At 32.8% G+C, this 27,091-nt stretch overlaps 1 protein-coding gene across 1 annotated transcript in view; it reads left to right on the forward strand.

Moving 5' to 3' along the window:
- The window catches only part of LOC142339402 (NAD kinase 2, mitochondrial-like), a 117,631-nt gene extending 93,326 nt beyond the window's left edge, over positions 1-24,305 (forward strand). The window contains exons 4-7 of the mRNA XM_075389420.1: positions 20,707-20,850; positions 23,005-23,105; positions 23,335-23,609; positions 23,938-24,305. Coding sequence (XP_075245535.1) covers positions 20,707-20,850; positions 23,005-23,105; positions 23,335-23,609; positions 23,938-24,135 — 718 coding nt within the window. The 3' untranslated portion in view covers positions 24,136-24,305. The remainder of the gene's footprint in view (positions 1-20,706; positions 20,851-23,004; positions 23,106-23,334; positions 23,610-23,937) is intronic.
- The last annotated feature ends 2,786 nt before the right edge of the window (positions 24,306-27,091 follow it).

Below are 27,091 nucleotides of genomic sequence, written 5' to 3' on the forward strand. Positions count from 1 at the left end.
AAACAGGAAGTGGAGCGAAAAAGTGAGTGGTTTTATTGGCGTGAAATGTTTTCAGTCGAATTTTGAAGTAGCCTAATTGTTGTGATAAACTTATTAAATAGTTTGAAATTGGAAAAATGAATACTGCCGATGATTCAACAACAAACGAAGGGTTCCTGGTTTCCACAGATGAGGGACCAGGTCCGTTGAGATATCATGACACTTCATCCTCAGTGATCATATCAACCCCAGTTGCCGGGTCAAGCAAAAAAGAACCTGCGACGTTCTCAGTCCTTAATGTCAACAAGGTGCGGAAATGCAGCAAATAATAGATCAAGCTATTCAAAAGTCCATATCTGAAGTTTTACTGAAAATAATGGAACGTGTAACGAACAGTTTATCTGAACAACTGAGATCTACAATATAGATAATGGCGGAGCAATCTGTAAACAATATGAAGGAGGATCTGAACCAAAGAGTAAACATCAATATGGAGAGAAATTACACAATTCTTGAATTGAAGATCCTCTCGCAAAATGAACAGTTGGAAAACTACAATCGGCGTGTAAAGTTTGCGCGCAGAGTTGTAAAAGTTGAGATGCTTATTAACAAATAGAAGCTGCTAGAAGATGAGAACTGGAAAAATGTTCATATAGTGGATAACATCACAAATGCTCGACTCAACTTCCTCGGATTGATGCGATCAGATGAGATAATAGAAGTCGAAGTCAACCGCTGGCCAGTTGTCGACGAAGTCAACCGCTGGCCAGTTGTTTGAGAGAATTTCGCTTGACGTTAGTATTTTGTTTGTTTTGTCGGTGCCGTTCTAGTTCCAGTGCCTCATTCACTGGAAATTTTAATATCGATCTGCTAAAGCTAACTAAAATTCGAGCTCCCTCGCAGATTGGCTCTGCTCAGTCGCCAATTTTAGCAGGAATCAGGACACAATCGCGCAACAAATCTCATGAGTCACTACGAGTTATGACATGTTAGCGATTGAAGCTGTTTTAGGTCAAAGAAATAGAATAAAAGCATATTCAGGTTAAAATCAATTAATGTTATGCGATTCAAGAGAAGTGAAAATTTAGCAGAAAATGGTCGTTTTTATTGTTTGAAAAAAAATGTTTTAAAGTTACAGTTGAGAAAAGGTTAACACATCAAAAATAAGGCGATTTTGGCGCGTATCTAGTGGTGCAATTTCAGATTTACATGCAAAAAGTTCACAAATATCCGTTGGTTGGCCAATATTAGGAGATAAATATCAATATTTGACATACATACAGCTTGAGATTGATTCACATTCATATTGTTTTTTGATGAAGCGGTACATTGTATAAGTAAGCTTCAATCGCCTAGTTGCAAATTTATGAATGAATGATCCCCACGCTCTCCCAGCTTGAAATAGTAGCCTGCAGTCGAACCTCTATCATTGTCATAAGAACTCCAGTGTGCATCTGTCCCGCCAACGAGTGCTGTAGCGGGTTGATGGGAGAAAAGTCTGAAAAATAGTATTAAGTGGGTATCTGAGGGCGCGTTTACCGAAATTGCGATGCTCAACAGTCGGGGCATTCATGACGCGTGACAAAACATTTGTGATCGACCTGATGTCTGGTCTAGTTCGCTTAACAAGATTAAGTAAAGAACCTGCTACTTAACTCTATCTACTCTTAATGAGTCTTCCTGTGCTGCTTCTAGTTCCATATTGTATGTGGCTGGTGTCTTAACAGGTTTACAATCTTGAATTGTAAACTGTTTTAGAATACTTTGAGTGTGCGGTTTTCGATATCGGCTTATTCTTTTTTATTTGTAAACTTTTCATCCCTAAAAACAATTCAACATTTCCCCTGTCGTCCATTTGAAACTTTGCCTCTACTAATCTTTTATTCAATTTGTTAACTTGTGTTTCACTAGTAGTTTAACTAGGCGTCTAAAACTAAACCGTTAAACCAGATGAAAATGACCTTTTTGTTACGAATCAATTGCATCTTCAAAAGTTTCAAGCTCAGTAAAACTGTTTCTGAGTTTTGTAGCAATTGTGAGTGGCTGGCGCCATAACAATCTGGAGGAGCTCGAGACCTATGAGAACGCTTGTTTTCTTCAGATGAATCTTTCACTGACTTTTTTATCTCTAATTTGACTTTCGACATGAATCGTTATTTTTGAAGGCCTTCATTCTATCGGTTTTACCGAGAATTTAAGATTAAGTTTTGCAATACTAGTTTGCTTTTGAACTTGGTTCTGGTTTTGCTGGTTCTACTTCTTGGTCAGCTTCAGTATCTTGATTCTACAACTTCTATTAAAAGGTCCAGGGGAGTTGAGTTTTCGGTCTTCCATATTGCACAACGTTTTCTTTGAAAGCGTGCAGTTTTCCATGAATCTTACAGTATCCGCGGAACGCATCTTTGAAACTGATTACATCTGTTTGCACCTATACTTGACGGACTCACTGGTCTGACCAAATATTTTGAGCCTTATATTTGCTTGATTGAAGACGCATTCAATTTTGAAAAGTGGAGTTTACTTTAATTTCTTTAGGGTAAGATGAGAATTTTTCATCAATCTGAAGCTTTCTTTGCTTCTTACTTTTAGCACGAATAATTGCATGAAACAATTCGGGATGGTTTTGAACTAAACTAGATACATACATTAACTTTGTTCTATACTCAGGTGAAGTAAGACTTTTCAAAATGCAGTTCATGTATAACACCTCTAGTGTTTCTCGCTTCAATATCTACATTTCATACTCCTTCTTCTTTTCCTCAATCTTGATTATTTACTGTAATGTCCAATTGCCGATAATTTTGGAATCACTTTGTATCTATCATGTGGTCATTGTGCGTGAGTTTATCATATGACTGAGTCATAGTAGCAGTATTACTAGTAGTTTAAGATTTAGCACTTTAGTGCATGGGTACTCTCCCCACTTTTCTGTTTATAAATGAGTTAGTTCTGATACTGGGCTACAGTTTTGCACGGGCAAGGAATTCTCCAACTGCTTGTGTTGTTTTCCTCATATTTGCTGAGGAAGTATTGGCGATAGAGGTTGCTTACTCGTGATTTTTTAAAGCTGGATCTAAAAGATTGGAATGTTTGTTGATTATATGAAAATAGCGAGCTTGTTGACCAAAAGTTTTATCGGTCTTGCTTAATCGTTTTTTGGAAATCTTGATTTTGCTGTTTGGCCCTTGCCTGGTACGTTTGCTGTTATTAAAGCAAATTAAGATATCGATAGCAAGGTCGTATCTGCCATTTATTATGTCGCAAAGTAAGAGCAGTGATTGTAGTCTCTTCGTGTAATGATCTTGGTTTCCCGATATCAATCCTGTAGCACTTTTCTGTAATTTCTCAGTGTCCAGTTGTTGTTTTGTGTCGTGTCCCTTATTCGGAGGGTCATTTATGGTGGATAAGCCTCGTTTATGCGTTTTCTCAGAAAAATTATTTCGTCTCAAATCTTGTATTTATTTGTAGGGAACTTTATGGGAGAAAATAATAGTTACGTTTAGATAATTCAATAATTTATTTTCCTTGTTGTTTTCCACTGCATGTAATTGTGTTTTTGTTTTTAATTCAGAAAGTGCTAGCTGATTGGAGGGAAGGTATTTGGATTGCAAGGTCTGCTGCATTTAGCTTTTTTGAAGTCGCAGATGGTGGTGCAATCTTGTAAAAACCAATGTGAGATTTGATTTCGTTTTTCTATTTTGGCTTCATTGTTTGAAAATGATTAGTATATTCAAGTAAAAAGTTTGTTTTGCTTTGTGACTAGTTGGCTGGCGCTGAAGTGAATACTATTTCGAGTCGGTGCTGAAGTAGTATGTTCTTTAAATTAGTGACTTCTCTTTTCACGGGATGGATGGGATGTAAAGTCAGATGCCGCACGTGAAAAAATATGTTTAGGTCAATCTGATGGACAAAAACAGAGAAAAAATTGGAGTGAGCTTTGTTCATACATAGTTCTGGAAGAGAGAGAGAGAGAGAGAGAGAGAGAGAGAGAGAGAACGAGAGAGAGAGAGAGAGAGAGAGAGAGAGAGAGATAGAGCGAAAAAAGTTTGTGTTGGACAATTTTTTGCTGATGGAGTAAAAGATTTTTGTTCAGGTGATGCTCTGTCGAAGCTTTAATCATAATTTAGCTCTAAATGTTTCGGACAAAGTGTACTTTCTTATAATTATTATCAAGTCATTGTCCTTTGAGTTAATTTTTGCCTATTTTACACCTGCATTAGACTTTTCACGCAATTTTGATCTGTTTAATAGCCGCGTCAGCAATTTTCTAAGCTTTTACAATGATCGTTTTTAAAAATTGACAGTTGTGTTCTAATGGTTGAAAGTTTTTAATTTTGGGTTCATCAAAGGGTTCAGCGCATGGTATGTACCTAAAAACTGTTTGCTTTCTTTAAATGTTAGTTGAGTTTTGCCCGTTTTATTAATTCTTTTTGTTGTTCTATCTGTTAATCTCGCTAATTACTCATCTAACTGGCACTCTAATAAGCCACAATTGAAGCTATGTAACGATTTTGTATATGTAACGTTTTTGTACGACATTTTCACTTGTTTTCGAAAATTTAAACCAGATTTATAGCAGGTCTCATTGGCTGTCTGATGAGGCGTAATTGAAGCTACTTAATGATTCGAATTAATATCTAATGAATTTAGTATCTTCGACAATACTTGGTTTTGAAATTTATCGATGATTTTTTGGGTTTCGCCAGTATTCTTTTCGTTGTCCCACAATTCTGGTAATGACAGTTCTTTTCCCTATAATAGGATGTTAATATTTTAATGGAGTTTCTTTGTTAATGGAGTTTCTATGGAATTTGTTTTTTTTATCTTAACGGTTTTAGCGAATTCGACATTATTTATTCAAAAAAAATATTAGTGATGTTATTGGGTTTTTTTCCTCCGTGCTGTACTTGTTGGACTTGTTACTTAGTCTCAATAATGAGAGATGTTTTGGACTTTCTGATTAAATAAAATAAAATTTTCATGTTTTCAGTTATTGGTTAATGTTTTCTAGAACATTTGATTTCCAAAAATAGCTGTTTTGTTAATCTTTGGTTTAGTCTCTTAATCTGTTTTGAAACGTATCAGTGGCTTTCTATTGTGTCTAAGTCGCACCTATTTTTATGATTTCTAATAAGCGATGCATTTGTGGTGTAAATATCCGATATTTATGTTACGCGTTTCAATGAATATGATGGCAGTTTAAAAGTCCGGTGTAATTAAAATTGCGATAATTTTCTTGATTGTTGCCTTTTTACTAGGTCTTTCATTTCTGTTCTACATTGGTGGCATTTGATATTTTGGATCCATGGTGTAAACTGTTACTTCATATGCTGTTATTGTTTGTCAATTACTTCGTTAATCTAGTTTTCTAAAAAAAATGGAGTGACTTATTAATTTTGTTTGTTTTTGTTTTGGTTTAAGCTCTGCTGACTGTCAAAAGCTGTTCTTTTTGAGTTTCATAGACCATATACACTTCTGACTATCGAAAGCTGTTTTTGCATTAGAGCCGATAATCAGAGGTTGAGTTCCCTTATTCCGTCAAGATTTTTGCTACGACGATATGACATCGCAATCTCTTCGAGTCTGCTTTTTGTTTAATCTTTCTTGCGATTTTGTCTGAATTGCGTTGTTGACTCCATTTTTTTTCATTTTGAATGGAGAGATTTTTGTCCATTTGCGTGATTAAGTTTTTCGTCACGTTACTTACCTCACTCTCAAAAACGAAGCTATCGCAGCTATTTTCTGGCAATCTGGCAGTTATATTTATTATGGAAAGCAATAGGCTATTAGTAGTGGATAAAACAGGGCTTCCAGCCACCAGTCCAATTTGGCCCATTCCCCCTCACGAATTCGGGGAAATGGGCCAAATCGTCCTGCTAACTGGAAGCCCTGTTTTATTCACTACTATATCCACCACTATATACACAATACGTGCTCACTTTGGACAGTCTAAAAACAGCTCAATAAAGGATGAAAAGGAAAAGTGCACGTCATGCTAAAATGGCCGCCGCCATTAACTTGCAGTCTATAATCAGTTCATTAAATGATTAAAAGGAAAAGTGTGCGTCATGCTAAAATGGCCGCTTTCATCACCACTAGCAGAATGATATCAAACGAGTGAAAAGTTCGAATATAAGACATCTCTAAATATTAGCTTGCAAGTTGAGTATTTATTAAAATTTTTATTTAATTTTAAATAGATTATATAAAGCAAAGCATTCAATTTAATAGACGGATTTAATTATTATTTTACTTTAAAACAGGTAATTACTTAGGAAACGATAACTAATTTTAAGTTAAAACTCATGTCCGAATATTCTAGAAAAAGAATGTTCTAGAATAATTCTCCATGAGTGGACCTTTTTTCTCCACGGCACTTTTTTGGCTGTTGATCATGGCTTTCACTTCACTACAAAAACAAGCAAAAATTTTATGATGAACAAATGTATACCTGTTGAAACACCGAAAGTTAAATCAAAATTTAAATCTGATCAGGGGAACCAACCATGCCAAAGGTAGAGCATGGCCCTGAGGCCGATCAGGGAGAACCAGCCACAACTATCCACGAAGCGGCTTTGCCGATCAGAGAATCTGCTTCGCAGATATTATATTTATGACATGCTCTCTGAATTGATTTCTAGTATGACCAAATCTATATCTGTTAAGATAGATGCACAGCCTGCGTCTTCCATTTCTAAACCTAAAGAAAGAGATATGCTGATAAACTTTACACATATTACACTCTAGATATTGTTTCGGATTATCATAATGTTTTGTTTTCCTAAATGTTTAATATAATCTTTTACTTTAACTATATCTTTGCATATATAACAACAATATTCTAATTCTCTGCAATCATTACAACATTCTTTCCTGGGCTTCATTTTTCATTTCGGAAAAATTGTTTTTTCCAAAATGTTCCCTAATAAAATACACCATGTCTCCTTCAACTAACAGCAATATGAACTTCTGCGACGTCTGTGATTTATCCTTTGAAACAAAAAAGGGTTTTTGCAGGATCAATCATATGATTCTAAACATAAAGAATTGTTAGAGAAAATATCTGGTTCTGATGATGATGGGGCTATAACTGAACCCCCAGCTAAAACTATAGAGATGATGTATAATTCAGATGAAGACTTTATCTATCCCAAACCTTCTAATAAAACTAAAACTGAAACTAAAAATAACACCAAAGATATTATTAAAACTAAACCCATCACTAAACCTAAACCTAAAGATAATATCTACTCTAGAATTAAGTTTAGATGTGAAGAATATAATGAAGAATTTAAAAATAAAATAGCTCTAAGAAGTCATTCATATAGTCATAATCGCCTGTATCTCGAAAACACAGAAGACTTCGATATAAACTCTAGCCAGAACATGAGGGAGTTTTATATCACTTATAAAACTGGAAGCTACACTGAAGATATAGATGAAGCTATTAATAACTCTTTAGTCGAAATTAAAAGTTTTTACCATTTTCGAAAAATTAAGAGTTTTAATTATAAGATCACGGCCGAGTGTGATTACAAGAAGAGAACCAAAGATGAGGTTAAGATCACAAAAATAGTCTTCAACACCGACCATATTAATAATATTGCACTATATGAATATGGTGACTTCACCCAATGGCTAAACTTTGAAAGGAAATATATGAAGGCTATGGCTATGAATTTAAGTTTCTTGGATTAAGAAGTATTCAGATAAATTTTGAGCCAACCAAAGCATCTATTGGCACTTGTATAGATTTACCCCCCCCCCCCCCCCCCCGATCTCAAAAACTCTAAATCAATATTAAATATACGCATTGACATAATCAATATTAATCAATATACGCATAATCAATATACGCATTGACATAATCAATATACGCAATATATAATCAATATTAAATATACGCAATATTAAATATACGTTATAGGATGTTAAAGTTCTATGTTAAGATGGGTGTAAAAGTAACTAAAATTCATAGAGTAATTAAATTTAAACAAGGTTACATATGTAGAGACTCTATTCAAAACAATACTAATAAAAGAGCAACAGCTCAAACTGAAGCGGAAAAGGATGTGAGGAAATTAATGAACAACTCACTATATGGCAGAATGTGCATGAATCCTCTACACTTCCTTCAAAGTAAGTTCTTACACGATGAAGTAAAGATAATGAAAAGTATAAGTAAACAAACATTTAAGAATATAACTAGATATAAGGATTATAGCCAAATTGAATTTATAAAGGAAAAAATAGAATATGATTCTCCATTATATGTAGGTGTTACTATATTAGAATTAAGTAAATTACACATGTATGATTTATTCTATAATATTCTTCAACCATCTCTCAAAGATCTACAACTCCATTATATGGATACTGAAAGTTTTGTATTAAGTTTTACTGAAGGTAATGTCCCCAAGCAACACATGGATTTAAGCGATTTAGATACACCAATCAAAACTAATAATAAAGTGCCAGGTAAATTCACACATGAATTGGGAAGTAGAATAATAGAAGAGTTTATAGCCTTGTCACCAAAGACATATGGCTTTTAAGATTACCCAAATAAAACTAAAGAGAAAGGAATAGAGAATTGTAACAATGCTAAACATGAAGTGTATTTTAGCGCATTAATGTATAACACACAGAGAACTGTAGATGAATGTAGAATACAAAAAGTTGGTGGTAACATGACAACAACAAAAACAAGTAAGATTAGTCTAAACACATTTGATGATAAAAGATTCTATGTAATTAATATTAAAAGCTATCCTCATGATGAGAATCTATATCTATTCCAAAGAGATCTAGTAAATAAAATCTACCGAGCATCATTAGATTTAGATAAAGACCAACAAGCTAATTATACTCTAGAACTAACCATTAATGATGATAGAAAGTTAATTGAAGCTGCTATTAGATTATATAATGATCAGTCAGTATGAATATAAATATGAATATAAAAATAAATATGAATATGAATATGAATAATTATACAAAAAGTAATTAGTAGTTAGTATATTATATATTATCTCTCCTATAGTACATATTACTTTTATATAAGAATAATTATTTTTTCTTTATATATAAAAAATGACTGAGCTAGAAAACTTAAAATTAAATCAACTAGAAAAACTAAACAGAAGAAATAGATTAGAAGATAAATTAAGACAACCAGAATTTTATGGCGAAATAAAAGAGTTATTTGATCCTCTGACTAAAACTTCAAATACCCATAATGAACAGAATCTAGCATTGGGTGAACAAACATTAAGAGCATGAGATTGGCAAAATCAAGAGTTATATCAACAAACTAAGATGATCCAGCAAGCTAGTTCCCAGTTTAATGAAGCATTAATGAAGTCTAATGAAGCTTTAATGAAGTCCAATGAAGCTGTAGAGGAAGCCCGAGATAAACCCGGAATTAAAGTAGATAAAGACAGTTCAAATTATTAATTTAATGACTATTCAATCTAACCCTCAATTAAAGATAATGTTCGGAAATTTAGATAATGGTGAATTTGAAATGAATGGTGTTAAATTAACTTATCAAGAAGATTCATTAAGGATAATATATATGAATTTTCAGATTGGTTTATATTATAAACTTTCTTACTAACCCAAATATAACACATGGTGATATCGAGGAAGATGAAAACAAAATTGAAGCTGCTATTAGATTATAAAATGATCAGTGAGTATGAATATAAATATGAATATAAAAATAAATATGAATATGAATAATTATACAAAAAGTAATTAGTAGTTAGTAGTTAGTATATTATATATTATCTCTCCCATAGTACATATTACTTTTATATAAGAATAATTATTTGTTCTTTATAAAAAATGACTGAGCTAGATAAACTTAGAATTAAATAAACTAGAAAAACTAAACAGAAGAAATAGATTAGAAGATAAATTAAGACAACCAGAATTTTATGGCGAAATAAAAGTTGTTTGATCCTCTGACTAAAACTTTAAATACCGATAATGAACAGAATCTAGCATTGGGTGAACAAACATTAGGAGCAATAGATTGGCAAAATCAAGAGTTAGATCAACAAACTAAGATGATCCAGCAAGCTAGTTCCCAGTTTAATGAAGCATTAATGAAGTCTAATGAAGCTTTAATGAAGTCCAATGAAGCTGTAGAGGAAGCCCGAGATAAACCAGGAATTAAAGTAGATAAAGACAGTTCAAATTATTAATTTAATGACTATTCAATCTAACCCTCAATTAAAGATATTGTTCGGAAATTTAGATAATGCTGAATTTGAAATGAATGGTGTTAAATTAACTTATCAAGAAAATTCATTAAGGATAATATATATGAATTTTCAGATTGGTTTATATTATAAACTTTCTTACTGACCCAAATACAACACATGGTGATATCGAGGAAGATGAAAACAAAATTGAAAGGTTTTTACTATATATTAGATATGATGTAGGAAAAGGTGATAAGAATAGCAGTAGATATAGAACAATAAAACGTATACTTTTGGGAAAAGATGGTGTATTTGGTAGGGGTTTAAATAGCATTGACAAGTGTTTTCACACAATTAAGGTGTGAAAACAACAACAAGACACAGTTAAAACCAAACAACAAATACTAACTAAAAGAGCCCCCAAATAAAAAGTTTAGAAGAGAAAGAATAATACCCTTATATAAAGATGAAACATGGTCGGCTGATTTAATTGATGTCATCTCTAAGTAAATATAACAAAAAATATAAGTTATATTAACAGTTATAGATATATTCACAAAATATGCATGGGCTATTCCATTGAAGTATAAATCTGGTTTGTCCTTAACTAATGGTTTTCAAAAAGTATTATGAAAGTAGAAAACCAGAAAAAAATTATGGGTGGATAGAGGTAGTGAGTTTTACAATAAAACATTTAAATCTTTGCTTAAAGAATATAAAACTGAATTGTATTCTACATACAGTGATTTAAAGGCTGTGTTTATAGAGATTTAATGGAACATTATTACACATAATTAATAAACCAATGTTCATCAATAGTGATGGTAATTGGGTAGATATTTTAAATGATGCTGTTGTAACATATAATAATAATAAACACACAGCAATCAATATGACACCCGTTGATGCTTCTAGTAATCCCGATAAAGTTAAATACTATGTTAAATTTACTAAGATTAAGCCTAAACTTAAAGTCGGTGATTATGTTAGAAATGCTGACAAACGTAACATTTTCTCTAAAGGATACACTTCTAACTGGAATGGAAAATTATTTAAAGTTAATGAAGTTCTAAAAACCCAAACACCAACATATAAGATAGAATACATTAATGGAGAGGTAATAGAAGGTAAATACTACGAACAGGAACTATCAAAATCTGAGTTTGATTTTGAATCTAATAATAAGGTTTTAGAATCTTTAGATATAAATCTTTCTGTAAACAAATACAAAGATGACAAGAAATAGATTCAATCAGGCTAAACAACAAGGGGCACAATCAAACAACTTAACACTAAGTAAAGCTCGTGGCTTATTCCTAGAAGATAATGATAACATTGACATGAATGATACTTATAAAATTACAAATGTACACCCTCCCATAGATGAAAAAGATGTTGATAAAGAGTATTGTGACAACTAATTCTTTTGTAGATGAAGCCCTTTTAAAGAATAAAAAGACAATAGTACAATATATAATTGCTATATTACTTGAAAGTAAACTTCTTGACAACAAAGAACAAGCAAGACTAGAGATGCATTATGATTTTGATCAAGGTGTAATGAAAGATATTGAGAGTTATTTTACTACTGAAAATGAATCAGCACCGAATGAGAGATTACTTTACCCAAACTTGACAACCATTAATGAACAATACATAAACTATAAAATCCTAGCTAATAATAAATTTAATAATAATATTAACATGATAAAACATATTAGAAATTATTATGAAACTGAAACTAATAATTATAATAAGAAGTAGATATAACAATTACATTAACATTGCTGAGATAACAGAAATATTATTATCATCTATGGCAACAACTGTAACATCAACATCAGTTGCATTAACAGGCATAGGATTACCTTTTTCTATACCTACAGCTTTTGGTACAGCAACTATTTGTGGTTCATTATCAAAAATATTTAATACTAAAATAAGAAACAAAATTATAAAGTTTTCGCAAATGTATATTTTAAGTAAACAATTCAGTGATAAGTTTAATAAACTATACTAAATCAATGAATGGTAATAAAATAGATAATGATGAATATAATGAATTAGTTAAGATATATGAGGAATATAAGAAGAACAAGAAAAATAAATTGAGTATGTTTTTAAACTTAAGTTCATAGTGTTTGGTTATAATATATTTATTAATAATAATATTAGTATTAATATCTACCATTAGATGTAGATCTAGAATTAAACTATCTCTTCTTTGTACCTAAATATAACTCTACCTTTCTGTCCTTCACCAGTAGTTGCAAATTTAATTAAATCAAGTGTAGCTGATAGAGCAGCTCTTGGGTTTCTACTTGCAGCTGAACTTCCTATTTTACTTGCTATTTCTAATGCTCTTACTGGATTATTAGCAACTTTTGTTCCAAATTTAACCGTTGCTCTACCAACACTTTTAAAGAAATCTATCAATCCTTCTGCTTCTATTGTTGAATCAGATACCGTCATAGATTTCTTCTGCATAGCGAAGCATGGTCAGAGACCCATTTAGTACAATTACCCTTTAACATCTTAGTTCCTTTAGCTTTGACAACCCCTCTTATATTATTAGTACCACTATAACTTCTACCACCAACACAATAAGAATTAGTTTTAAACTTACTAAAGTTACTCATATTTATATATACAAAAAATTGAAGTTAAAAAGTATAATCGCTTTGTTGTTAAGCCATTAGCTAAGACTAAGCCTAAGACTAAACATAAACCCAACCCACTACCAAAGAGTAAGAATAAGCCGAAGCCCAAGACTGAACTTGAAGCTAGATGTCTAACTCTAGAGAATAAAAAAAAACTAGATACTATTTATGCTAAAGGTTTTGTTAAGACCAATGGGAAAGGCATTGACTATCAGGAAACCTGCTTCGCAGATAACTATAACTACGAGATTATAAGCCTCCGGCTATCTGCGAAGCAGTTTCACTGATTGGTGTCTACGACCATTTGATATACTACACTATATCGACCATCTTATTACCATCACTATTAACACTAATAACCTTTCAGTTAATACTAATGCGTGACATATAACATCTGCAACTGGAGCACTCAATTTAAAATTAAGTTTTATTGTTTGTGGACCTATATGATCATTTTGATATCTAGTATCAAATACATATATTCTATAACTACTTTTGAATGTTCTATGATTTTTATATGGTTTAATATCATGAGGTAATCCATTATAATCTTTATTAACACTCTTTAAAAGTCTCCTTATAATTATTAGTGCCATGATAAATTTTCATTCTTCCTCGGGATAAAATTCAGTACAAATCTACAATAACATTCAGTAACATTCATTACATCAAATGTACTTGCATCATGAGTTTGTTCATTAACATTATTATTTCAAAAGCAATTATTATATATTGCGTTCTTTCCATACCATTTTCCATACCAAGATCAAATAAGAAGTTAGTAGCATTGGGTACATTCTTATAAAATGTCTTTCTTTCATAATAACAAGTCTATTATTCTTTTTATTTAATCCTTTCTGTACAATAATTTGTTATCAATACTTGGATCAATACTAGATACACACCGTGATATAGCTCTAATTTCTATTTTACATCATTAGCTACTGGGTTAGAATCACGATTAACTCTAAATAGAGCTCTATCATTATTATTTCTTTTTAATATTAGTTTAAATCCTAACCCATATATAATCTTTTCTAAATCATTCACAAAACCAAATAGATCACTCATCTTAATCATAATATACATATGACCTATTTGTGCAGCAGCATGATCACCTTTGAGTTGACTATCCCTACTACCTTGATTTCTAACAAAAACCCTCATTCATCATCAGTACTAGTTAATAACTTATACATCAATAGATTTGGATGACAATGATCTATATATTCAATGGTCCTACCACGACTAGTTTCAAGCTTAACTGAACTAAATAATGCCATCATACCATAATTAACTAATCTGATATTGGCATTATTAGCAAATACACCACCAGCATTATCTGATACAACAAACTCTATTTCTAGATATGAATCGTGTATATTTAAATGATTCTCTTCTCTATTGAGTATGATTTTGATGTTAGTATTAACTGTATTAATTGTTGCTTGATTATTTGCTTTATATTTTATAATCTTACTTTTGTGTATATCATTATTATATCCATAAGTTTTATCCAAATTAACGTCCATTTTTTAAGTTAAAAAATGACAGACAACCTAATCTTATGGGAACTACGCAAGATACATGAAGCTTAAACTAAAACAAGAAGAGCATACACTTAACACTTAAGCACCCTCTATTATAAATCTTCTATCAATAAGATAGATCATGTATAAACAATAAGCACCACAATAAGATTAATTATCCTGTATTCTTTCATTAGAGCCCAAAGCAACATATTCCTCTAAGAATAATGGTGGGGTTTCAACACCAAAACCGTCAAAGTAATACCATTTTCCACCTCCCCTTCTTATAACTGAAACCCAATGAGTGCCATCAGTTAGATGTAAATTAACAATAATGTTTAAGTCGGTTTCATTGATCATTTCTGGTTTCTCATCTTTCATTATTATTTCTATTGGTATTAGACTTTTATCTTTACCTATATCTTTTAATCTGATATTTCTCATGGGTTCATTATCAATACCAATTTCATTATTGAATTCTTCAAAACTTAGGATAAGGTTTTTTATATAATAAATATTAATGTTCAATTATAAGTCTAAACCCGACTATAAGTCTAATTTTAAGTTTAATAATTGTAAGTTCTTATATTATCAATTCTTATATGCTAGTACGGTTATAGAAGATGCTTCACCAATCCGGGAACCGGCTTCGCCGATAGCAACACTAATAGAGAAAGAGCAAAGACCCCGGCTATGGCAGAACCTCTTATCTCTAGCACTAACACCGACTCTAGCCTTACATCTGTTCTTAAATATAATTATAAAGGACAGTGCATATGAACTAACTGACATAGCAGAATTAATAAAAGAAACTGATGGTAATATTTTAATAGAACCTGATAAAAATACAATGAAATGTAAAATGGAATCAATTAAGCAGCACTTAGCTTTGATGTAGAAAACTCAATAGCCTCATTACTAGAATTTAGGAAAGTAGTTTATAAAGCGGGTATATATACATCTCAAAAGATTATTGATATTATATACTGATATTTTATTGACATATTATATACTTTTACTCTACAGAACCACCAGGTTACTAGATAAATATTATACCAACTAATATCTTATATCAAAATGTAACAGAGAATAGAATAGAGTATATTGAATTTCATAATAAAGATGAGCATGGAAGACCAATTGATTTCAATGGTGATGTGTTGAGTTTTACTTTACATTTGATTTAAGAAATAGTTATAGACTTAGACTTATGCTTAGTCATGGACTTAGACTTAGACTTAATCATAGTCTTAGTCATAGCTATAGTTATAGTCATAGTCATAGACTAATACTTATACTTAGTCTTAGTCATAGTCATAGACTTATAATTATACTTATACTTATACTTACACTTACACGTACGCTTATACTTAGACTTAATCATAAATATAATTAAACTATAAAACTCTCCAATCCCAATTAATTCTTAGTTTACACTAGTATATCTATTTATAGATTTATCAATGACAATGTAATTATAAGGCTCAGCCCATACCTTTTCACATATAAAACAAAATTCATTTTAACTAAGTTGAGATCTAGTAATGTGATCATAATATATAGCTATGAGGGCCCTACCTGTTTGTTCAATGAAAATATAAATAGATTACAATTCTCTCTAACATTCTGTCTAACTGCCGAGAATATATATTGTTTAAGAAGTAATATCACAATTTTCATGTCTAGCTCTACAAAAGTATTCATTAATAATTGGTTCCTTCCTCACAACATCATCAAATATTATGGGTTTCTTTATATCTTCTGGTAGTTTATCAGGCCGGGGTAAAATCTTTTATATCTTCAATAAACACAATATCTTTACACTTTAAATCATCATATTGATTGCCGGTGGGACCAACTATATATAACCTATCAAATTGTATGTCGGGTATAATTAGATTCTTTAATAAGATTGTCTTTCCACATTCTCTAGGACCAGATATTATACATCTGAAGTTTTCTGAGAGGGGGCATAGACCGTTATATTCTTATCAGTTATCCATGATTGTAGATTTCAATAAATAACTTAATTCCCCTTGATTGGTGAAAGGGAGTTCCCTCTTGGCTTTCCCCCAACACTGCTCACCCCTCCACGTATACATAGTGAGCAAGTTTTATCTCTTTGTTTAGTTTCACTAAATATACTAACATATTTATCATCATCATTATCACTATGGGTCTCCGGCCATGCTTCACCATTGCCATCTGCGAAGCAGGTTCCCTGATTATCACTGACATTGACATTATCCTTAGCATTAACATTACCATCTGCGAAGCAGGTTCCCTGATTGTCATCAGCCGTAGCCTGAGGATGAAACCCGTTTACATTAACTTCAACTTTAACTTTAACTTTACAACTATAGCAAAAACAGTTATCATACATCTTCGGACATTTAACTTGATTAACTAGAATATTTAAAGCACCCTCTATTATAAATCTTCTATCAATAGATGGATCATGTATAAACAATAAGCATCACAATAAGATTCATTATATTCCTGTGTTCTTTCATTAGAGCCCAAATCAACATATTCTTCTTAGAATAATGGTGGGGTTTCAACCCCAAAACTGTCAAAGTAATAAACTTTTCCACCTCCCCTTCTTATAACTAAAACCCAATGAGTACCATCAGTTTGATGTAAATTAACAATAATGTTAAAGTCGGTTTCATTGATCATTTCTGGTTTCTCATCTCTCATTATTATTTCTATTGGTATCAGACTTATATCTTTACCTATATCTTTTAATCTGATATTACTCATGGGTTCATTATCAATACCAAATTCATTATTGAATTCTTCAAAATTTAAGACAAGCATTTTTATATAATCAATATTAGTTTTTAATTTTAAGTCTAAACCCGACTATAAGTCTAATTATAAGTTGAAGTATAAGTCTATTATAAGTTTAAGTCTAAATCTAATTATAAGTTTAAGTCTAATTATAAGTCTATATTCCACATATAAAAATGGAAATGGGTTTTATAATTTTTTTACTCGCGTTCATTGCAGTGGTTTGTTTTTTTAGTATATAGTGACTTGCCAAGTAAATATACAAAACTAGAAGAGAACTTTGGTGTGTTTATGAATAGAAGTTTAGTTAGATTTGAATTTGAAAAGTCGCCATTACATACTGTTGTTTATGGTGGTAGTGGTACAGGCAAGACTTATTTTGTTAGACAGTACTTGAAGTTATACCAAAATGGCGAAGCACCGGCTCAGTTAGATAATATGGCTAGAATGAATTGTGACACTATTTATATAACAATTTATAATGGAGCAGATCTATTAAAAAATTTTAATGAAGCATATAATTGCAAACATGACTTCCATGGTATAATTAGCCAGTTAATTAATAGTTATTATAATTGTACAGACGGAGGGGCTGATGAGCTTCGTTATGGTATGATTAAGTATAATAAGAAGGAGGGAACTTTTATTATTATTGATAGAAATAGAACTATGATATATGACTCAAGAATTGGTTTCCTAGACCTTAAAGCTCTTAGTTTAAAAGATAAATTAGAAAGTGATGAGATACATAAACTTATAGCATATATGAAACCACCATGGATTAATGCTACAGATAGCTGTTGTTAATACAGATAACTATCTGTTCTATTTTAATAACTTTACTTTGAACAATATTAAAATTCAGAATGGTGTTCTAACAAAAGAAAATATTGTTGCTACTTGGACAGGGTATGTAGGTGGTATATCAGGGGGTTTGAGAGCACTCTTTATGATATATAATTGTATTAAACCCGATACAACGGTAGCAACTGCAGCACATGTGGCAGCACATGCAAGCCATATGGTAAATAGAACGGGTACATAATTGAACTTCGCTTATGGGGAGGAATTGAATCAGGAAGATGGCCATGGTGAAGTATTGGTTAAGCCGTTTGGCATGCCACGGACAGAGTCCGTTCACGGATGGTTGAAGACCCATGAACAGGAACTCATACAAGAAGAGTATATTGATGAACAGACTGAAGCTTTAAACGAAAAGGGTAGAGATGATTTAAATAGCCTATATATGAATAATCAAAAATTTAAAGAAATTATAAATTTTGTTGGAGATAAAGCTGGATTGAGTAATAAGCCTAATAAGCTAGGCATGGAAATAAGCTTAATAAGCTAGGCATGGAAACTCTAGCTAAGTTTGCCTTCTCTAAAGATTATACTAAAGACTTAATTGAATTTATAGGTCATCAGAGGAGATTATGATTATAAATATAAAACTGTAAAGATAATAAAAAATAAATAAATAAAATAAATAATTGAAACTATAAATGAATGAAATATAAATTTTTGATTCCTTATAAATAATGAATATGAAATGTTTAGATTGTGATTATGGATGTGGAACCCTTCGCTCTTTACTTTTTCATTATAAAGTGGAACATAAGGATAAAGTTAGTAAGTGTGCATGTAGAGATGAATCAATAAGTGGTAATTGTGCGGAAGGAATTTCTTCTAAGTTAAGAGGTGCTGCTTGAAAATGTTCTAGCTCTAGCTCTAATCCTAATCATAATCCTAATCCAAATCCAAACTGCGTAGCAGCTTCTCTTATCCCTAATGTTAATGCTAATAATCTTAAAATTAATACATACAAAACTTTAACTAGAATATGTAATGGATGTGATTCTTTAAAAGTACTAACTGATTTTGATGACGGTAAGTATACATGTAGAAATTGTACTTCAGCTTAACTTAATTGTCTATATTGTCCTTCTATGAGATATGATGCGATGAGGGCTCATGTAAAGAAACAACAACCAGGTGTAGGTTTACCCAGAGGATTTACTAGAAATATGAATGAAAGATATGTTAATACCCAAACTGGAGAATCTTGTTCATGTGAAAATTATAATTTGTATCTTTTCTTATTAGCAATGGTATAAATATAGACAAAGTAAAAGAGAATATAAATTTATTAAAGAGTTAGGATAATTTTAAATAAGTGAATAAATAATTTTAAAGAAAATAAATAATTTAAAAATTTTAATAAAATATTAAATTTTTTTAAAAAATTTAAATAAAATATTAAATAATTTAAAAATTTAAATAAAAAGAGGGAAATCACTCTTTAAGCGTGATAAATAGTGATTTTGTACTCAGGCATCACTCTTAGAGGGGGGGTTTCACTCTTAAGGGTGATTTCACTATTAAAAAGAGGGAATTCACTCTTATTTACACGACACAAAGTAAAAGAAGTGGTTGGTTCACCCATAACCAGATTTAAATTTTTGGTGTGGTTAGTTGACCTATTTAAATTTGACGCAAAGTAAAAGCGAAGTGGTTGGTTCCCCCTAATTAAATTTTTGACTCTGGGTATATGAGAAGTTTTGATTTAACTTTCGGTGTTTCGTCAGGTATACATTTATTCATCATAAAATTTTTGCTTGTTTTTGTGGTGAAGTGAAAGTCATGATGAATAGCCAAAAATGCCGCGGAGAAAAAAGGTCAACTCATGGAGAATTATTCTAGAACATTCTTTTTCTAGAATATTCGGACATGAGTTTTAACTTAAAATTAGTTATCCTTTCCAAAGTAATTACCTGTTTAAAAGTAAAATAATAATTAAATCCTATAATTAAATAATAATTAAGTCTATTAAATTGAATGCTTTGCTTTGTATAATCTATTAAAAATTAAATAAAAGATATCATTCTGCTAGTGTGCTAGTGATGATGAAGGCGGCCATTTTAGCATGACGCGCACTTTTCCTTTTCATCATTTAATGAACTGATTATAGACTGTGCAAGTTAATGGTGGCTGCCATTTTAGCATGACGTGCACTTTTCCTTTTCATCATTTATTGAACTGTTTATAGACTGTGCAAAGTGAGCACGTATTGTGTATATAGTGGTGGATATAGTAGTGGATAAAACAGGGCTTCCAGTCAGCAGGACGAATTGGCCCATTTCCCCGAATTCGTGAGGGGGAATGGGTCAAATTGGACTGGTGGCTGGAAGCCCTGTTTTATCCACTACTGCTGTTTTGTTCTGTCCCCCATTTCCCTTTCTAACCCCTTTTGTACAGGTTATACCATATTGTTTGCATTCCACACTATGGAATTATGTAGTACTGGCAGGGGATATAAACAGACTTTGTCTGCAAATCAGGGGATAGAGAAAATATTCGGATTTGAAAGCGAATGGTGTACACCGCCATAACTCAGTGCAGTGGACCATGGGACCAATCGATTAGGATTGATATCCTATTATATCTATATTATATTGAGTAAGTAGTTAATTTCAAATTCAATGGTCAAGTGTTTTTTCCCTTTGTGTTTTCATCCATAAATGAAATGATTTCTAGGTTGACTATAGATCACAACGGTACAATTCCCTGTGCAATATCCTTATCTGATGAGCAGATGAAGTTCTACAACCACCTGGAAGATCTCCGAAACAGTGTTATATCTCACCGGGGACGTGAACAGAAGACTGTCCTGCCAATCAGGTTGGTCCTTGTCAATTGTTTCTACTCAATTCTTTTTCTTCATTTAGAGAAGCTTGTTTATTTTTTTATCAAATATAGATTTTGCAAGAGTGTGCTCTTCCTTGGTCCTCTGAAATATTTAAACCCCTTCCTTAACAGCGCTTGAGTTCGGCTAAAAATGGCAACGTTCATGTGCTGAAAAAAATAGGCAAACAAGAAAAGTCAGTGACCCAAAAATTATGTGCAAATTAACTGTACAAAAAAGCGTAGTGGCCCAAGAAAGATATGATGGAAAACGATTCTTCAAAAAGCGATTCTTCAAAAAGCTTTCTTTTCCATTCTCTTCTCTTTTTTGATAGCTGCAATAGTGGCAGTTGAGCGGAGCTATTTTAGGCCTCTACTCATTTTTTCCGTTTCGTCGACAAAATGTTTGGCAATAATATCAGGTTACACTCCTCCTTTTATGCTTAAGCGGAGTACTTTGGTGTTGGTATAACAACGAGTTTTAAGATTTTTCGTTCACGATCGAATAGTTTTTAGTTTAATTGCTTTCCAATAATTTTTCATTGGATGAGTTTGCTCGACATATCTGGAGTTTCGATATACTCGTTTGCCTTTGGTTTCCCGATTTTTGCGAATATTTGAAAGTGAGGCAAAAACTGCACCAAATTTTCTTGTGAAGGTATTAGTTGTTTATATTGTTTTAAGCTGCTTGGAGAAGTATTTTAGCTTACCGCCAAGGCAGGTTGCAATTAGCCCCTACTTATTTTCAAGGTTATTTCTCTGGATGTTTGTCAGCTGTTTCATTGTCCACATTAAACTATTATTTATATACCGATTTTGCAGTTTTGTTCAAGCATTGGGCTAATTTTTATAGCTGCGAAGCTGTAAGCTGGGCGGTGATTTTTATTGCGGGATATATTGCGGTGATCTTGGTTTTTTTATAATTCAAAGAATTTGAATTGTATTGGAGCGCTGTATTTAAGATTTTCATGATTTTTGAAGTCAAATTGGAGTAGTGATTTTGGCCACGCCGAAACAGGAAGTGGAGCGAAAAAGCGAGTGGTTTTGCGGCGGTGGTTTTTTTGGCTCTAATTTTAAAGTACAGTGAGAAAACGGTGTTTGATCAAAAATTCGCTTTCTCGCTAGTGGTTTTTTGTTCACATGCGGCAATTTCACTTTGATTTTTACGGGTTCTCTTCGATTTTTTGGATCGGATTTTTTTTCTAATTGGTTTTCCCAATCCATTCATAGTTCATTCTACGCCTAATTTTTGTTGTGAACCAAATTTCCATTTCTCGCTAGTGGTTTTTTGTTCACATGCGGCATTTTGACATCGATTTTTTGTTTTTTTTTAAAATTTTTTTGATATGATTTTTTTTAGAAATATTTTTCACAATTCACACATAGTCCGTTCTTGGTCTAGTTTTTTGTATAGTCAATGAACATTCTTTGAATTGTACGTCAGGACTTGTCCTGCTATGTTTTTTGTTTCGTCGTCTGACACTTTTTCGTTTTACATTAGTTCACACAGCAAAGCCGAAAACGTAAAATTTTCTGAATTACTTCCTCTCACTAACGGCATTTGCGCGCGTGACGTCATTTCTCACTCTCTTTCTCTCTCTCTCTCTCTCTCTCTCTCTCTCTCCCTCCCTCTCTAGCAAAAGTGTTGCGTGCTTAGATTATGATCATACGTGACTTACCTCACTCAATAAAATGACTTTTGCACTTAGAACTTGGGTTTAAGTTGAATTAGTTCAAGGTCAAAGGAACTTATATGTGTAATAAAGGCCCCTAATGAAAAGGCTTCTGCGCTGTGAATTTTAAAAAGCTTTAATAATTGAGCGCTGAATGTTTTTTACTTAGTTTTTTGAGCTGCGTCGATATCTTTTTCCACTTATGTCTGTATCTGTTTCTATCTCTGATATACGGCACGCAAGTCTTTTCTTTCGGAGCTATTCCGGCAATTTGTCGGCTATATCCATTTTTTGGGAGTATTTTTCATTATTCCAGGATCGCGTACAAAGTCATTTTTGGTAAATGCATCATTGAAATTCATAAAAGGATGCGGACAAGAGTTTGTGAATGTTTTTGAAATAAATTTAGTTAGCTTTCCTTTACGGACCTGCTAGTGAATACAAATTCAAACGATTGTGTATAAATTGTATTGCATAGGGCTCTGAATGAAGTGTATGTTGGGGAGTATGTGGCCAGCGGTACTTCTTACTTTGAGATGCAAGTGAACGACGATCCCCCTAATAAACACAAGTCATCAGGTACTTTTCGTAAACCTCCGAACACGCTTTCAGAATGTTTAATATGGAAGATTGTACTTCCTCCGAAAACTGGACCGCATTGGAAAGCATTTTGCTGGTTGTTTTAGGTATCGGTATGAGCATGCTGTGTAGAGGGGGTGGGGGGTACAAAAACCTTATAACCTAACGCACTCATTATACAGGATTTGAGAAAACTAATAAGTAAGCTAAACTTACAAAATTTTTCTAGGCTTGCTAGTGTCGACAGGAACTGGCTCGCAAGCATGGTTCTCTTCTCACAGCAAAGTGAGTAATGATCAAATCAGAAAGCTGTTACAAGTTTCTTCTCGCTATCTCAAATCAAATGCCTCCACTCATTCGCACGAAGACTCATCTGCAATATCGAATGAATTGACAGAGGAGCAATTGAGCGAAATCAGTGGCGCTTACTTGCGAGAGTTTGTTCATATGAATCCATGCAGCGATAAAATGCTCTTCTCTATCAAAGATCCACTGCACAATCAGGTAAGCAAACTAATACATTAATAATCTCCCTTGTCTCTTTCTTTGAAAGCAGCTATGAGTTCATGAGGTTTTATCGTCATTTGAAATGTTGAGTAACAAGTGCAATCAAGGATGAGATTTTAATACTTTTGATGATTTTAATATGCAGATATTAGTCTCGTCAATTAATTGGTCAATAGTGACATATATTGCGCTAATCTGAGATGCACTGTTGAGATATATACTTTAATGTATACTTTACTGTTAAAATCAGTCGACGATGTTCATTTTGGCAAGAAAATAAATCATCGATCGATGCATTGTCTTTATTAAACATTCACATTTTCAGGTGTTCAAGCGTCCTCTGAATTTATCAGATCGTCCGTTCCGAGAACAAGGAGAAGCTGATACTCTTCGAATACATTCCAGACTCTGGGATGGCTGTGTAATTGTGGATGGCAATTGGGCATACGGCTTCGACTCCGGTGCCTGGATAACACTGGAAATATTAGATGAAGACTCTCTAAGAACTATTACTTTAGAATGAGTAATTTTAGTGTATACCAATTGATGTCGTAGCTGAAATTGACCATGATTATTATGCTCTGAACTGAAAACGTAATTTTACGATGTGATTCGTTGCAATTGTTTGTTTATACAGATGAATTGGATGCTACTTATGTTCTGAATCCCCTTGGTATAAACCTACTTTGATGATTGTTTTTCGCCAAGTCTCAAACCAATTGATATTCCCGAGCAAACTTACAGTCCTCTAGCTTACTTATTTGTAGGCAGTTTTTCGTTCTTGTTTTTATTTTTTAAAATTGGCTTGAAAACCATGTTTTTGAAAATTTTTTATGGGGTGGTCGGATAGCATCTTTCTACCACTACTGTTCAATTCAGTTCATATTTTAAACCTAAATGCAGATCTAAGTATATTAAATCTATTTCTCTCGAGAGTTGAGCGTCAGTTAAAATGCGTTCGAAGAAATGAGCCATATAGCTCCTCTTCAATACATTTTCTGATTACAACTACCAGCTTGATTATGGCAATAAATGCTTTTTAATATACTTGGTGAGCTAGCATCTGAATTCATTGGTGGTTGAATTTTCTGTATAGGTTACGTGACTCGCGTCTTGTAACCGTGCTTAAAAAATGCGTCTGAAAAAGCCGAAAGTTCATTGAAGTCAACTTCTGGAAGTCAAATTTATGGAAGTCAATTATTTGACGGGTAATGCATTGGTGTACTGATGCTTGTAGTTTGTATCCTTATTGGATTTAAAATTTATCTCTGTTAGTGGCTCTGAAATGCCATGCTTTCGCATTCAGTTGAGAAAGGTTTTCAGTGTGTTTTGTGGGCCACAAATAGTTGAATTACGACAGAATTCTGGCTCCATGTTACCTTCACGTCCATAGTCTAGTTCAGCTACAGAATAATACATTAGATAACTCAATAAAATGAATGAGAAAGAGAGAGTATATCAAATTTGCTTGCCCTTAGTATCTCTAGCTGGTTCCGTAAATAGTTGTGTACTGGGTCAACAAACTAGACCGTCCATGGCTCCGCTGCTTTCAACCAACCAACATACTAATGTCATTAATGTCTCTCGGGGTTATTCGCGATTGCATGTGTTGTAGTAATCAGCGTACTACATATTTTGTACCACCCGGTGTGAGTTCGTGGAATTATGGGGGGGGGGGGGGGGTCATTCCGGGTCGTTAAATTCACGGTCCCGGAAGAAGTTAATGACCCGGTAGTTCGATTAATAAATCTGATATTTCGGGACAATGACCCGGTCTTTCAAGTCATAAATGTGTCGTTTCGAATCATAAATCGTTATACTTCGAATCATTCAGCCCGTACTTTGAATCATAAATCCACATAATTTGAATCATACATCCCGTATTTCACAATGATTCTGGTGAATAGCCGCACAGCGATAGCTGGGGCTATTATTGGCCTTCTCTTGGTTTTTTACAATTCAAAGAATTTGAATTGTATTGGGGCGCTGCCTTTTTTTTAAGATCTGTTCACACAATTTTATGATTTTTGAAGTCAAATTGGAGTAGTGATTTTGGTCACGCCGAAACAGGAAATGGAGCGATAAAGCGAGTGGTTTTGCGGCGTGAAATTTGTTTGCTCTAATTTTAGAGTAGAGTGAGAAAATGGTGTTGGAACAAAAATTCGCTTCCTCGCTAGTGGTTTTTTTTAAATATGCGGCAATTTGACTTTGATTTTACTGTTTTTTTTTTCGATTTTTTCGATCGGATTTTTTTCTAACTGGTTTTCCCAATCCATTCATAGTTCACTTTAGGCCTAGTTTTTTAAACCAATTTTTCATTTCTCGCTAACTAGTGTTTTTTGTTCACATGCGGCATTCGGACATTGGTTTTTGTTTTTGTTTCTATTTTTTAGCTGATTTTTTTTCGAAATGGTTTTCCCAATCCACTCATAGTCCGTTCTAGGTCTAGTTTTTCTTTAGTCTATTAGTTTTGTTTAGTCAATGAAAATTCTTTGAATTGTACGTCAGGACTTGTCCTGCTATTTTTTTATTTCTTAGTCAAAATTTTTGTTACGACCATATGACGTCACAGGCACTTTTTGTTCATTCGTTCATGCAATTTCAACTGAATTGCGTGCGTGACGTCAGTTTTTGCTCTTAGTGGAGCGAGTTTTTTGTTCATTCGCGTGATTAAGTTTTTGGTCACACTTGACTTACCTCACTCTCAAAAATGTATTCCTCACTTTAAAATGGACTTACAACTTTAATTCAAGGAGATAAGGTCAAGTGAGTGTGTGTCACTCTAAATGAAGGTTATTTAAGAGCAGATGACAGAAGTGGCAATAAATTAAAGAGTCTTAATCAAAATATAACATCTAACCACTTAGAGGTTTTTTTGGTCTGTTTCTTTTACTATTTTTTGAGACTGCAGATCTACGAAGCTATTGCGGCTGTTTTCTGGCAATCTGACAGCTATTTTATTTTTTTTGCAAAAATTTTTGCGTTGATGATATTGTGTAATTTAGCGGTGATTTTTTGTAAGATTTGAGATTTCATGGTACCGTTAAGAAGCATGAAGCTGCGTGGTCTTGTATATGGTTGCCAAAAAAACCATGAACAACAATCTTTCTGCAATACGTCTTCAAACATTTAATCCTTACCCGGGATTTGCTCAAAATTGGCTTCTGAATGATTTAAATTTCACTATATATGGTAATCCATGGCACCATGAACGTTTATGGTCATATATATGGTTGCCAAGAGACCATAACTTGAACTTTTTTCAACAGAAACTTTTCACCAATAAAATGTCAGAGGCACTCATTTCACGCTTTTTCAGCCTAATTTTGAAATTTAGTTCGGTCAGGTATGTGGTTGCCAAGTTTTCTTGGTCACCATGTATGGCTTGGATATGGTTGCCAAGATTTATTTATGGTTGTCAACTCGGGTTTAGCGGTGAATTTTTTCACCGCATTCAACGCTTAAAATCGCAATTCTTA

The sequence above is a fragment of the Convolutriloba macropyga genome, chromosome 5 (genome assembly GCF_964194025.1).
Source record: "Convolutriloba macropyga chromosome 5, txConMacr16.3, whole genome shotgun sequence".
NCBI lineage: Eukaryota > Metazoa > Xenacoelomorpha > Acoela > Convolutidae > Convolutriloba > Convolutriloba macropyga.